This window comes from Portunus trituberculatus, chromosome 46 (genome assembly GCF_017591435.1).
Source record: "Portunus trituberculatus isolate SZX2019 chromosome 46, ASM1759143v1, whole genome shotgun sequence".
Taxonomy (NCBI): domain Eukaryota; kingdom Metazoa; phylum Arthropoda; class Malacostraca; order Decapoda; family Portunidae; genus Portunus; species Portunus trituberculatus.
Window position 1 is genome coordinate 4,650,456 of NC_059300.1, and position 16,691 is coordinate 4,667,146.

The following is a 16,691-nucleotide window of genomic DNA, read 5'->3' on the forward strand; positions in this document are numbered from 1 at the left end:
TCACCAGCAATACATTTTGACTGGACCTAGATCAGAAAATTATCAAGTACTTCACAGAAGCAGAGAGAGAGAGAGAGAGAGAGAGAGAGAGAGAGAGAGAGAGAGAGAGATCCAGCAAAATGAAAATAAACCTGAAGTTAGTTATCATGCAGTCTAAGATTAAAGATACTGTATTTCATCTTCATAAAGTTTCAGTCTTGATATAACCAGTTGACATCCATGTTAAAGGTGAGCTGAGACAAGGCATGTACATGCACACTTTCATATTCTAAAACATTCCCTCACTTCATTGTCATGCCTCACTTGAGCAGCATAACCTAAATTACATGCATTTACCATACTGCACATACAGCTTATGCACAGCTGCATGCAGGTTTAGGAAGTGAGTGAGTATTTATAGCTCAAAATCTAACCATTTATCACAATTTTAGAGCACATCGATGTATCACAGAACAGTTTGATATATCATCTTCAAATACAATATAGTATGGCCTAGACCTACAATTATGAAATAAGATAAAAAGAAACCCTCATCTTTCTACTTTACAAAAAGATATAATAGCATATATATTTAAGCTGTGACACTATAATTTTTCAAATTAATTTCTAGTGGCACTTCTTATTACAAATTATTTAGATTTGGATGCCCATGTCTGTTATCCATCCATTGACTTGTGCAATATTGTGTTGAGTTTCTTGAAACTTAATGTATTAGTTGAAATAGAAACATGCTAATGATATATTAGCAATGAGTAATCCTGTTTCTCATTATTTAACCCTTTCACTCCAATACCAAATAGCAGTGAAAGGATTAAAAAGCATGTTAGCATTGCAATTCTCACTGTTTGTCTTGAATACCTGTTATTATGTTTTACACTTATATACATAACAATCCAGAATCTTTCCAACTTGGACAAATTGAAAAAAATTTAAATACCATATACAAAATCTTACCCTCCAGTGCCACAGTCTCAATCTAATTGTAGGTCATGTACATTTTATGGTTTTGTGGAAATTCCTACTAGTATTTCTAAGAAAATTAATTATATAAGGCAGTTTTTTTTTTTTTTTTTTTTTTTTTTTTTTTTTTTTTTTTTTTATCTTGTGTGCTGTTCCACACATGTGGGAGAAGGCAACTGAGATATAACCTCCATGATATATTTTAATAAGAAATTTAAAACCAGTGAGGCAGATAGGGTAGCTGCATTTCCTCTTCCAGCTGACACCTATTATTGTCCATGTTGTGAGTGTAATACAGAATACTTCTGAAACCTTCCAGTATGCTTGTATTTGCCTTGTCTGCTCATAGTCAGTAGCCATATCCTTAGAAGTTTTGAAGTTGATTATTACACAAGTATATACAGCAATTAATATTTTAATCTTTATCAAGCCGAAACAGGTCAATGCAAATTATACATTTTTAGCAGAGCAACATGTTTTAATAAAAAGTCATATTTACTTACATTCATATAAAGAATAATGAAAAAATGTGGTATATGAAATTTTTGTCTATTTCCTTTAAATATGTCATTACCTAATTAGGGCAAAATAAATATACTATGATAAAACTAACAACTAAAAGGAATGTATATATCATTTCTACTACTAGCAGTAATAATATTTATATGAATAAATAGAGATTGAAAGGAGATTATCCACATAATAAATGTATTCAATATTCACAGTAAAATATAAATATAAACATAATTGCATTCAGCTGTTATCTACAAAGGTATTGCATAAACATCCACTGAAACAAAAAGGCTCATTTTCACTTTGTTTTATAGCTGCTGCACAACTATAGCATGACAACTAGTGTTTTACATTGTATATAAAACCTTAGCTAGCATTATAAGGTATGCATTGCAATACCTACAACATTTCTTGAAATTTTAGGATCACATTAGTTTTGATTCAGAAAGAAAATAATCTTTGAACTAAGAAATGTGCTTCCTACACATGTGTAAGACTATATCATACAAAAACTCACATATGACAAATCCTCAAAAAAAAAAAAAAAATGTGCAGGAATTCACATATCTATGCTAATTTCAGTTTAGTCAAGCTATTAATACAGCACCTGTGCAAACAAAACATTACCTGTAGGAACTTACAACTCTATTTAATGATATGACAAAGCTTTCCAGGTACATTTACAAAATTTACTTTACTACTTCATTTTTAAAATTGAAATTGATTTTTAAAGTTGAAATTATAAAAATTAAAATGGATTTATATAATTCTTCTCCAACCCAAATTACTGAGAACATTTACCTTGAGATGCAAAGGTCAGAGATCAATATTTAATTGTTCATATTTACTTCTTATCTATATACATAAAAACAAAGAGGGATTAATGTATGGATCTTTGCATAAACTGAAGTGGATCTTATTTAAAATACAAAATATGAGGTGGTGTGTGGCAGTACAGTATAATGTCACTACAGCTTAGAATCCTGCTTTTATATAAGTGTATTATTATAGCCTTTAAATTCCACTTAAGAATATCATGAACTAAAGTGGCCTATGTGGTCTCAAGTTATAAATGTGACCTGATATGTAGTTTATTACTACAGATTCCAAACATCAGTAGTTTTCTGGCCATGAGTACATTAGACTGGGATAGAATGTGGATTACATGTTCCATGAAATTCCATTGAGAAGGGCACAATTTCATTTATTAGTGATTTCTGCATGACCAAAGTTAAACTTGAGGATCTGTTTCAGTGCTTCTGAAGTGTCACCTAACCACCAAGACTGGCATGTCTGTATCTAGTCTACTACTACCTGCTAATGAACTGTCACATTGTTGCAGCAGTTGGTGGGAAAGCTGCAGAAGCAATCACTCACCCCCCCCCCATGCCTGTGTAGCCTTCATAAACTATGCTCAGCAAACAACTGAATATATTTCTTAGGTATGTAATGGATTCCAATTTGCACATTTTATGCCTGTTTTACTTGATTTGATCTATTTTATTAGTCCACCTCATTGCTTCTTCATTATTTTTAATTACATTATCATATATTTTTCATTAATTTTAACAAATTGGAAGCTATAAAACACCAGATATAAATATTTATGCAAAAATGTAAACAGAAAAATTATTCCCTCTCTTCCCAGCATACAGATGGGTGGGTGTATATGTGCTCTTGAATATAAAATTTTGAAATATGGAAAATAATCGTTCTTTTTATAGATTGTCAGGAACTTTACCACAATATAAGTAACATTAGTTTATATCTAATTAAGTCATGTCATAGTGGTCATAAAAAAATCAGATATGATATAGAAGATTAACTATGCTGCACATACTTCAGCAGCAGCAGCAGCAGCAACAACAGAAATCATAATTTCATTATTGCAGGATTATCCAAGAAGCAAAATAAGACCTAATAGAATACAACAGCCAGGAAGATCCAGCAAGATAAATATTGATACATCTTCATCCCAGCCCAACACTGTATCTGCTAACAAGTGCCAGGAACAAATATATACCTAGATACACAAGTAGGCAACATTTGATCACTCTAGTCTCTTGGGGACTGTCATGAAATGAATTAGTCTTTAATGTTGGGACTTAAATATGGGATGAGATGAATAAAGATAAGGAATGGAGGAAGGGATAAAGAAGAGAAAGATATAGAGTATCGGGAAAGGAATAAAGAACAGAAGGATATAGAGTGTGGGAGAAGGAATAAAGAAGAGAATATATGGGGTGTTTAGGAAGGAATAAAGAAGGGAAGATAGAGAGTGTGCAGGAAGGAATAAAGAAGATAATGATAGATATGGAATAAGAAAAAAATATATTACAGTAAGGATGAGGAGGAAGGGACATAGAAGGGTATGAAATATCCAAGATAGACAATGAGGAAAAGATGAAACATTAAGTAGAAAAGGCTGCAGTTGAGAGGTCAGGGATAGAAAGACTTGGAAGGGGAAGCACACTCAATCCTTTGCTATCACACCTAAGTGGTGCATCTATCACTGTGCGATAGCTGAATTAAAGAACCTATTCATATTGACACTAAGACCTCCAGGCTGTCATTTTTTTTATCACTTTTTGCCTAGTTTTTATGCCAAGTTGAGACTTTCCACAGGATAATCTTCTCTCTAACACTCACTAACCTACCTTACAATCAGTACCTCAACCAACACTAACAGCGTGCATCTTATGGGAAAAATTATTTTATTGCTGGTATTATTATCATTAAAAGTATTATTACTTTTAAAAACAAATTATAAAAATTAAAGCAATCTAACCTGTACGGCTGTGATCTATGTTTATAAATATCAGCTGATCAGAACCCTGACTCGATGCCATCTGGCAGTGAGGAGTAACACAAGTTCATAATCACAAAGTTGATAATGAAAGAAAAGAAGAAAATAGAAAAGTTGATTGTGAAAAAAGAGAAAATGGATAAACTTGCAACAAGTGAGAAAACAGCATCAGTGGGGCTGTTACAAAAGGTATCCACTGACTCTACATCCGATCTGATCCGATCATAACAAAATGCATCAACTCCCTCACTGTTATGGATGCAGGAGGAAAATTATCAAGCTACACATCTACAAACTACAAGTGGTAGATTATGTCATGAAGCATGGCATTGGAGCAGCAGCAAGGGCTTTTAGGCCACAACCTACAGAAAAAAATATACATGTCTGGTGACAGCAAGACTAACTAAAGAGAGCAAGGAAAGGTAAACATAACATTCATTGCTCAGCCCCACATTGGCCAGAACTTGAGGATGACATTGCTTTTGCTGCAATGTTTTCTGCTTGTATAATGTGATGCTAGATTGCATTCAGCAGTATATGCTTAACCCCTTCAACACAATGATACATATTTTGTGTCACCGGGGAGCTCGTTACGTATCTGATGACACTCATATTGTGTCATGGTTGCTTTCTGCTAAGATGGTGTGTTTTCTTTCCCAGATATTGTATGAGATCTCTTAGAATGTATTACAAAAGTGTATGACTCTCTTATATGAGGATAAGTATTGATGGACCATGCTGGATTTTTTTTTTTTTTTTTTTTTTTTTTTACCAATAGATTAGTTTATGATAAAAATTTATGTTTTCTCTCATTTGTCATCTTCAGAAAATGGCCTTAAGAAGGCAGACTATATTTTCCTTCTTTAAAATTTGCATGGGTTTATTTATCATTGTATGAAAAATCACTTACAATCACCATTATTTCCATAGTGGAGAGAGAGAGAGAGAGAGAAAGCAAGCTGGGATATGATGCCAGGAGCTGTTTTCTGTTCTCCAAAGTGAAAAGGTTAAGGCCGGAAGCACACAAGCGACTTTGTGGCATCATGTTTGGTATGTGACTGGCTGTCACAGCCACAGTTGTTCGTGTGCGTGAGTCCTCAGCACAGCCACACCATGCTGAGGCAGGGATGAGTGACAGCTTGCCACAGTCACATGCCAGAGACACTTGTGTGCGCAGGACCGCTTCTAAACAATGTAAACTCATGGAGAGCTATATCCCCGCCACAATGTGGTGCCATAGAGTCACTTGTGTGCTCCAGCCCTAATTACACTAAAAACCTTTTTCGATCTTTTTCTCCTGCTGCCATAATGGTGATGGTGTTGAGTGTGTTTTGTTGTGATCATGAACTTCTTGTTACTCCTCACTGTTAGATGGCATCAAGTCAGGGTGCTGATCAGCTGATATAAAATATATCGTATTTGATGGCTCATAAAACACATGGGCTCCTAAAATGCACCCACTTTTGGCAGACATTGGGGAAAAAAAAAATAAAAAAAAGATAAATGGGCAGATTTAAGCTCTGAATATAAAGTGAAGGATTTCACCAGATATTTGAAGACTTGCATGCATTTTGATCATCAGTAGATCCCAATATTTTGCATTTAAAAACTTGATCTTTGCTAGTAGGCTAAACACCAATCCTGTTGTGATTTGTGAGATGTAAGCATAGGCTATACCTGGCATATGGCATTGGCAGTGACTGAGTCAGAGACTGACTCGCCAATTCGACATTCATATCTCGCGCGCCACCCACCCGGTCAAATCCGCCACCACCCGAAATTCGCCGCCAGCCATCAAATACAGTATAACATGCGTAACAGCCTAACAGGTTACATTGCTTTCTTTTTTTTTATAGTAATTCATTTTTAAAGTAACAATACTAGTAATGATAATAACACCAACAATAAAATAATGATGCATGTTAGAGGCAGGGTTATTTATTATAGCCAAAATTTTGGGAAACGGGTGTATCCTAAATGCCATCAAATATGGTACCTCATTGTGGACGATTAGGAGCTAAGGTGGATGGGTAGATTGGGGAAATATGTGAAGAACTAATGTTCAATAAGAGTATAGAGAGAAACTCAACTATCACGTGACGTCATAACCCGGGAGTTTTTGAATGCCAGATGTGCAATAGCAGTAATTTTATGCGCGACACAAGCATACTTATGTGCAGCTTTTTAAGTATGCACAATAGCAATAAAACATGATAGCAGAAGGCATTACTGCAGAGGGTTAAGTGTATTAGTCCATGGGCCAGCCCAAACTTTAACTTATGAGTACATATCTTGCAAGGTGACAAAACTTACATTTTTTTCAAAGATCCTTGTGTTTAGATGATATTTTGGCATGATAATAATTTCTGAGTGGCAGCTGTATCAATTATCACCTCATGAAGTTACCCACCCACTACAGAAAATTACATTTTGGACACAGGTGCATATTCTCATTTAGACTCGCATAAAAGACACCTATCAATGTTTCATTCAAGCTAAGATGTAGATCTTTCTGACCAACATAGAGATCACTGTAGCTCTGAAAATTATAAAAGCATATATTTCTACACAATTTTTGCCTAAATTACTATTTACTTTCAGCATTTTGCCATTTAGGACCAGCATGGATATAAAAAATAAAAACTGGAATACTCACAGGAACTTTAGGATGCAGAAAATGTATAATATATCAATAAGAATATCATTATTACAAATCAATGTGATCCTTAACTCATGCAGTGCCACCGCCATGAATTTTTGTCATCTAGCAGATCCGCAGTCATAGCCACCACCATAAATTCATGGTGGCAACCTAAAAAAAAAAATTCTAGCATGTTTATTTGTCAAAATAAAGTTATAAAAAAAAACATACTATGTGTACTCCAAACTCCACCCTAAGCATTGAATTTGTTAGTTTGTTGGTATGCTCCTTGAGTGGCCCCGGCGGCAATCACATCAGAGCTTATACAACCACTGTAGGAAGCAGTCATGGTGTGCTGCTGTGGGTTGAGTGACAACCAGATTTTCTCTGAGTTACTTGCCTTTGATAATTGTGAAATGTTATCAGACATGTCTGATGATGATTCAGTACATGGTTGAAAATATACAAGCACACATGCAAATGCATATGAAGAAGCCTACTATTTGTCAGCGAAGCGGTGGTGTTGTTAAAATATACCAGCCACTACTAACCTACAAGTAGCCTACCTGTGCATGATGTTTATTTTTTTTTTACTTTCTAAGACAACTTTTTTGTATGCTTTCATTATTTTTATGTGATTTAGGACTTTTTTAGTGCATGAAAAAAAATATGCAAAATTGGCTGGCACCACGGGTTGGTTTAGGATTAAAGTGGCTGGCAGAGTGCAGGTTAAACTCAGGCACTTAACTGGATCACCTGTTAGTGAAATCCAACACAAATAGAACAAGAGAGGACACGAAAATGAGATAACTTTTCACCTGTGTTCTTATGAAAATACTGTCTTCCAACAAGATAATGTGCATTAAAATGATAATCTCAAATGAAATATTTAAAGATTTTAATGAATTTGATTGTGTTGAGAAAGGGTTCTCAACCTTTTTGCTCGTTAAGAACCCCCTGAGTTATAAGACCATTTATCCGAACACCTAGGAATCTGACATCAAACAGGACGTTAATTTAATGACTAAGACTAACTCAATATGCAGTGGCACTGTAAAGAAAATTATCAGATCAGCCATCGAAGTACTCCTGGGGTTGTGAACCTATGTGGGTTTGAGTCCCAGGTTCAGAATCCCAGGTGTAGAGCACAAAGGATGTTTACAGATATGTAAAAATATCCTACACTGCTAAATCTTAAGACTGTGGCAAGCACATTTTGGAAGAATTTTCAAGATTATTTAAGGTAGTATGTTATTTAAGTAAAGATTGTGAAAAAATCTATGGTGTTTATAGTTTGGAACTACAGTGACCTCTTTGTTGATCAGAAAGATTAATATCTTAGCTAGAGTTAAAGATTAAAATTTAAGGTCTCCTTTAAAAAGACCATATTGTGAAATATTAACAGAGTGTAGAGGATATCAGGATATGCACCAGTGTTAAAATGCAATTTTATGAAGGAGGCGGATAACTTCTGAGCCAATAATTGATACAGCTGCCACTCAGAAAGGGTTACTATACCAGACAAATATTTATAAAAAATCACAAGCAAATTTTGTCACCTTGACTGGTACTGACATCTGGTCAGGCTGATGGACTAGACAGGAGGGGATGCTTTAGAGGTGCATGTCAGAAGTAAAGCCATCCAGTTACACCTGCCATGAGACGGGAGAGGTGAAATGCTGCCTACCTTGGGAATGGATAGATTTATTCTCATACACTATCCATGATGATAACTACCTTCAATGCCAGCCCCGAAATGCATGCGTGCGCACACACACACACACACACACACACACACACACACACACACACACACACACACACACACACACACACAGAGAGAGAGAGACTAATACATGTTTCCTACCTCCTCCCCAATATCTCTCTCTCTCTCTCTCTCTCTCTCTCTCTCTCTCTCTCTCTCTCTCTCTCTCTCAGCATGTTTACAAACCACAGCCAACAAATAAATATACATATATAAATATAATATCTGTGACATTATTATAACATCTAGTGCAACATTATCCTCCTATTGAAAAATAAAAAAAAATTATATTCTTTCAAGTTAACAGCCCTACACCACCTCATAAATTCCTCATGTAAATTGCCATATACTACCTCATGCTTACTTTCTATATGAATTTACAGAGATTCTATGTAAAGAACACAAAAGATATACACAAAATTAACCCTCCTCTGTAGCACACCGCAGACACAGTGAACATTTGTAGTACAGGAGTTTTTAGTGATCTTTTTGCAACACTACAGAGAATAATACAATTTACAATTTAACAATGGTGCATGTGTGAGAGTTACACTATCATAATATTAAACATACAAAATGGTAATTAATGAAATAAATACGAGATAAGTAATTCCATGTTGTTGTTCCTTTGATATCATGGAAAAAAATCTATATATAAAGAATGCCCATAAAAAGTGCAATGAGAAAACGTCTATTAGTTCACTAAAAACTATAAGAAATATGTAGATAAACCTTCCCCTACTGACCTATTTTTCTCTTCTAGATCCGACACGAGGAGCCCATGCACTCAGCCCCAGGTTTGGGGCGCTGATTCTGTCCTTGGTTGAGGCGCCGGAGAGTGGCGTCTCCATATTGTATGCCTGACCCAATCCGTTCTGGATCCAGTTCCCCTGCAATAAACAGTTTATCTAGTCTTTAAAAGGGCAATGATCTAAAGCCTGAATATTCATTGTAAATAAGTAATTCTGATCAGCTCCAACACTTGGAGTGACTCCCAAAAGAAAGCATTAAAATGCACTGTCCATAAGAGTAAAAAGCCTGAAGACAACAAAATGGTATAGATGGATGAGTAGGAGTGATAAGGTATGTATAAAAAAGACAATACACAACTGACCTACTTGATAAACCCATAATTTTGAAATTAAATCTATACAGTGGAGACTCAATACTCGAACATCTAAATAGTCAAACTTTTTAATAGTCGAATGTAAACAAAGGGTCTCTCCCTTCCCACCACCCCATATGCCCCACCAGGCCACCATAGCCAGTTGATCCTTCGCTGTCGTACAAATAACATTGTCTTGCGCTTTCTCTCCAGAGTTTTTTTTTTTTTTTTTTTTTTTTAGAAGATTACAATGTCACCAAAGAGACTTGTTTGTGGTGAGAATAAGCCTATAAGAAAGAATGTAGTGACAACCATTGAAAGGAAAAAGGAGATTATTGATAAATACAAGAAAGGAAGAAAAACAACTTATCTTACAGCTGAGTACTGAATGGCTAAATCTACAGCAGCCACAATACTGCAGAAGAAAGAGCTCTTTAAAAGAGCTCATGTGGCGATTAGTGTGAAAAGGCAAATTAAGCGACCTACGGCAGTGGAAGAATTGGAAAAATTGTTGATTAGATAAACAAAAGGCAGATGGCTGGTGATTCTTTGTCAGAGGGCATAATTTGTGCAAAGGCTAGGCTGCTGCATCGTGATTTGATTTCTGATACTACATCTGACTCCAATGATGATTTTAAAGCAAGTAAAGGGTGGTTTGGGAATTTCAAGAAAAGAACTGGAATTCATTCTGTTGTGAGGCACGGCAAGGCAGCAAGTGCTGACAGCGTTGCCACTCAGAAATTTGTGGATAAGGAGCGCTTAACCCCACAACAGATCTTTAATTGTGATGAAACTGGCCTGTTAAAAAAAAAAAAAAAAAAAAAACAGGACCTATATAACAAAGGAAGAGAAGTGTTTGCCAGGACACAACCCCATGAAAGGCAGGCTAACCCTGCTTCTGTGTGCCAATGCTAGCGGTGACTACAAAATTAACCCACTAATTTTTTCTAAAATTGGGTTTGGCAATAGCTGAAACGAATGACCTGATTTATAGGTATCAATAGTCGAACTTTTTAGTACTCGAACAGCCATTTGGAATGAATTAAGTATGAGTATTGAATCTCCACTGTACTTTGTTTTCATTTACTCAGAAATTCAAAAATATAATATAATATATATAAATAAAAGTATGAATTAAATAGAATAACTAAAAGTAGAATAATAATCAAATTCTACATTATAGATGCCCTTCAGAGAGCATTCAATTGTAGCCCAGGGTAAATAATGGAAAAATTGGTAACTTTATCCCATATCAAGATTTAAAAAGATCCAGGCTTGTATCACTGTATTCTTAGTTTTCTCTTGTATCTGCTCTTTAACCACTTTTTCAAAGTTACCTTTTCATCCTCTTGTTCTTTTTTCCATGCCTTCCTCCATTCTTCTAATTTTGTTTCACTCATTGCTCCTTCCCCTGCCCCCACCTTTTCCCTTAGTCCCTCCAACTCTACTTCATAGCTCTTACACTTCTCTTTCAGGGCAGTTTTCCACATATGCAGATGATATAGACCTAATTGCTGAAGACATAGAAGATCTAAGAAGAATGTCACATTTGTTTGTTAGGACTGCTAGAGAGGTAGGACTGGATATCAATGTTGACAAGACTAAGAAGAGAAATAGGGCAACAAGAAGTGTACATCAATGGAGAGAAGGTGGAGGAGATAGAAAATTTTACATACTGGGGAGGACGTGCAGCACGAGAGGAGGTGTTTGAGAGAGTAGCAAGGGGAAATAGAAGCTTCCACAGTTTGAGGGAAATATTCCACAGCAGAGAAATAACAAGGAAGATCAAGATAGAAACATAAAAGGTACTGACAAGACCAATAGTAATGTATGGTTTAGAAACAATAGCCTTAACAAAGATGGAAAGGAAACTGGACATGTTTGAAAACAACATCCTGAGGAAGATTTGTGGACCAAAGAAGAGGGAAGATGGAGAAAGAGACACAATGCAGAGATCAGAGAAATGACTGAAGTGACCTGGCTGAGCAAAGAAATCAGAGCATCCAAACTGACATGGGCAGGACACGTAGCAAGGATGGAGGATGGACTATTGCCTTGGAGAGTGATGAACTGGAGACCAGTTGGGAGAAAACCACTAGGAAGACGAAGGACAAGATGGGAGGATGGAATGCAGCAGATGATGAGTGACGACTGGAGGGAGGAAGCAGCAGACAGGAACCAGTGGAAGGCACTGATGGAGGCACCCATGAGCTGCAGGGCTCGAGAGCTATGGGAGTGAGTGAGTGAGTAATGGTACTTTCATCTCATTGTTAACCATCACAGCCTTTTCCAGTTTACCACATTCCTCCTTCAGTTCTCGATTTTCCTTGAACAGCTGATCTTACTTGACATCTAATTTCTCTTTCCACTGATATAATTTTAAATTGTTTTTTCCTTTTTAGAGCCCAAAAACTCCCTTCTAGGACTCCATTGTTTTTCTGTTTCAGCACAATCAATTTACTACAATTCTGGCAACAGAAAACTAACCTATTCCCCTCCTCCCCTGCAATACATCACCAGGCTTGTGCTAGGAGTCAGCAGTATCCAGTATTGGAGCTGTTGTTTATATGTTTGCTCTCCGCAGTCATTACAGTGTATTTCCCTAGATGTATTGTACAGGGTTCAAGCCAGGCTCATAGTGTCTCCATTTATCCAGTTTTTCCTTAAAGTGATGCACATTATGTGCTGTAACAAATTCATTATTCAATGCATTCCACTTCTCCACCGTTCTATGTGGAAAACTGTATTTCCCAATATCCTTTACACACTACCTCATTCTGATCTTTACATGTCCTCTTCTTCTGTCACCAGCACCAGGTCTTCCTTGTCTATCTTTTCAATGCCATTGACTATCTTGTAAATTGTTATTAGGCTTCCTCATTCTCTTCCATCTTGTAAGGTTGGTAGTCCCATTTCCTTCAGCCATTCTTCATATGTTAGATCCTTTACTTCCAACTCCATCTTTGTAGCAATTTTCTGTATCCATTCTGAGGTTGCTGGGAACACCACCTCTGGAGGTAGTGTTACTGTCTTATATATGCATATATGTTCACAAAACAACATTTCTATTAGCTTTTTACAAACCTTGCCCCCAAGAAAGGATTGTTTTGTAATGCATAAAGTGAAATCTTACATGGAATACCAAAAATTAAAGCAGAGATGATGAGATCGGCCACAGACGGCAGAGACTACGGTGACTTGGCCACTTCTTCTTGTGACCTTTTTAGCTTGGCATGTTGTCTTTCACTCCTCTATTGCCTGCTATAATGGATATCATATCATAGTATTTATATGCGCTCATGCCATGAGGATAACCTGGACTCTGTGGTACTGAGTGATAGTGAATTACTAATGAAATACCGCGGTATTTCATTAGTAATTCACTATCACTCAGTGCCATGGAGTCCAGGTTATCCTCATGGCATGAGCGTATATGAATACTATGATATGATATCCATTATAGCAGGCAATAGGAGTGAAAACAAATTTAATATCGTGGTGAAAGACAACACGCCAAGCTTAAAAGGTCACAAGAAGAAGAAGCGGCCAAGTCACCAGAGTCTTCGCCATCTGTGGCCGATCTCATCATCTCTGCTTAATTTTTTGGTATTTCATGTAAGATTTCACTTTCGTGTTTGGCAAATTCAATGTTTGGCGAGGTATGACGGTACGATTTTTTTTTATTTACAATGATCATCACAGAACGAATTAAAATCGTATGTTGAGGTACCACTGTATATTTATTTTTCGCATCCTTATACTGCTGTCTGTTATTGTCATTTCTCTGCTTTATGAGTTTCTTCCAAGCTTTATCTTTTGCCTTTTTAGCTTTTGTGCATTTAGCATTGTACCAAGCATGGATTTTTTTCATAACTCTATAAAAAGGTATGTATTTCTTTACTCCTTCATTATATTTCTGTAGAAAAATTTCATATTTCCCGTGTATTGTCCTTTCATATATAATGTTTCTCCATTCAATATGAGCAAAAAATTCCCTTAATTTTTCAAAATCTGCTCTTGCATAATTCAATCTCTTTTTTTGTAGTCATCTATGTATCTTATCTGATCCTCCTGTATTTCCGGCTCTAATGTCACATGATCACTTCTTCCCATGGGACTAAGGTATTGTATGCTGGGAGGGGGCTCTGGCTTCTTTGTGAATACTAAGTCAAACAGATGGTTCTTCTTCCCCCCCCTGTACCTTGTTGACTTCACCCACTGGTCCATTGTATTTACCATAGTCAACTGTAACACCTCATTCCATTGTCCAGCATTATCCGTTACTTCCATCTCTCTCCAGTTTATTCTTTTACAGTTAAAGTCTCCAACTAAAAGTATTCTTCCATATTGTCTTATCATATTATCTAAGCACTTAATCACCTCTTTTTGCATCTCTTTATGTTCTTCAGTTCCCCCATGTATTTGTCTTAGGTGGCACCTAAGTAACTATGATTTTTCTTTTTTTCAATTCCTCTGTTTTGATTGTTACTCCCATTACTTCCACCTTGCTCTCATCATATTGCACATCCTCTACACATATATTATCACGAACCATTATTAGCACTCCTCCTTCCCCTTTACCCTTCCTGTCTCTTCTCCAGCTATTATATCCCTCCTCTTTAAAGTTAACATGGATCTCCGCTCTTAGTTTTGTTTCAACGATGCACATTACATCCAGCTTTATCTCTTTCAAATAATCTAACTAACCTCCAACACCAACACTGGATAACAACCCATCTATATTAGTATAAGTCACTCTTAATTTCTTGCCTCCTCCATGACCTCCTCCTTCTTTCGTAGATACCACTTCTTTAGTCTCATCTAGAATTCTCCAGTAGAAATTTTTTTTTTTTATCTCCATCCTTTTCTTGTTTTTCTTCCTTAGCTTCATTTCTTAGCACTCTCTTTTTCCCTCTCCTCCAGGTTCATATCTCTTTTTATCCATATATCTTTGTTCAGTATCATTGGCCAGCTTCCTTTTCCTTGTCATAATTTCTTCCACTGCCACCTGTGATCTACCCCCTTCACTGAATCTTCCTAACCTAATCACTTCCTTCTCCTCCTAGTCCAACTCCTGTGTGCTGTCCTGGACCTGTTTGATAATAGTTTTGGCCAATTCTCTCATCATGCTCTCTCATGAACTTGTATGGATTTTCTTTTCCTTCATCCCAAAAAATCAAGAAACATTTCCTCATACCCACTGTATCTCTCACTAGATCTTCCTTTTCCTTAATTACTTGTACAACAGTGTTTTTTGTTTTTTCCTAAATTTGTCTCTTTACTATCACTGAAAATTTTACTTTTCTTCTTCCTGTTCTTGTTTCCACGCATTTCATAATTCCTTCAGCTTGTTTTCACCCAATCCATTTTCTACTCTGTCCTCAACCCCATGTTGTACTTTTTTTCTGTAGGCTCCTTAAGGAGTCTTCATAGTTGTGACATGTAGTCTTTATTATATCATTGTGTTTCTTTATCTCCTGTATCTCCTTCTTTAATCCCTGATTTGTTACACTGACCTTCTCACATTCAACTTATCTCAATCTCAGCTCTGTGTTTTCTGTTATCAGTCTGTCCTGCTTGTCCATTAAACTCGACATCACTTCCTTCATGTACCTTATCTTTCTTTTCACGTTTATCAACCTCCTTATATTGCCTCTTTTGTCTCAAAATCCAGAAAAGTCCTTATCCATATTATCCTCAGTCAATCTCCTCAGTCCAACAGCTGTTTCAATAAATTGTTGATTATTACGACCTGGTGTTTGTTTTGATGTTGTGCCACCCAGTTCCATTTCTTTCTCCATTTTTCCGTCTATATGGTATCCAAATCTTATTTAATATGGAGTCAGGAGAACCCTATGGCCCCTTACTCCCTTGCACATATGTCTGGGTCAGGCTCCAATGCCTGCTGAAGCACTTAGCCTGGGAGCTGCTCGGCAATGTCTTAATGGTGTGGCGTCAGGCATGTATGTGTGTGTGTGTGTGTTCATGGTCACCTGCTGGTCACCTAGAATTACAAAGCAAGCTCAGAGTTCATAGACCGATCTTCAGGTAGGACTGAGAACACACTACACTCCACACACCTGGAAAGCGAGGCCACAATCCCTCAAATTACATCCCCACTTGCTGCTAGGTGAACAGGGGCTACACATTAAGAGGCTTGCCTATTCACCACACCACACCCAAACTCAAACCCATGCCTTCTTGGTTGCGAGCCGAGTGTGTTAACCCTTACACTACGCGGTGTGTGTGTGTGTGTTTGTGTTTCACTGTTTGATCTGCTGCAGTCTATGACGAGACAGCTAGACGTTACCCTACGGAATGAGCTCAGAGCTCATTATTTCCGATCTTGGGATAGGTCTGAGACCAGGCAAACACCACACACCGGGACAACAAGGTCACAACTCCTCGATTTACATCCCGTACCTACTCACTGCTAGGTGAACAAGGGGCTACACGTGAAAGGAGACACACCCAAATATCTCCACCCGGCCGGGGAATCGAACTGGCTTGTGAAGCCAGCGCTCTAACCACTGAGCTACGGGGCCGTGTGTGTGTGTGTGTGTGTGTGTAATTCACCACAGTCGCCTGCTGGTCACCCAGCCAGTCTTCCCCATTAGAGTGAGCTCAGACCTCATAGACCGATCTTCGGGTAGGACTGAGACCACAACACACTCCACACACTGGGAAAGCAAGGCCACAACCCTTTGAGTTACATCCCATACCTATTTACTGCTAGGTGAACAGGGACCACAAATTAAGAGGCTTGCCCATATGCCTCGCCGCCTCCGGGACTCGAACCCGGACCCTCTCGATTGTGAGCCAAGCATGCTAACCACTACACTACACGGTGTGTGTGTGTGTGTGTGTGTGTGTTTTTAAAGCATTTTATCATTAAATCCTT

General features: G+C 37.2%; 1 protein-coding gene across 1 annotated transcript in view; it reads left to right on the forward strand.

Moving 5' to 3' along the window:
* The window catches only part of LOC123519829, a 24,340-nt gene extending 12,016 nt beyond the window's left edge, over nt 1–12,324 (forward strand). The window contains exons 7-8 of the mRNA XM_045281356.1: nt 9,449–9,768; nt 11,266–12,324. Coding sequence (XP_045137291.1) covers nt 9,449–9,549 — 101 coding nt within the window. The 3' untranslated portion in view covers nt 9,550–9,768; nt 11,266–12,324. The remainder of the gene's footprint in view (nt 1–9,448; nt 9,769–11,265) is intronic.
* The last annotated feature ends 4,367 nt before the right edge of the window (nt 12,325–16,691 follow it).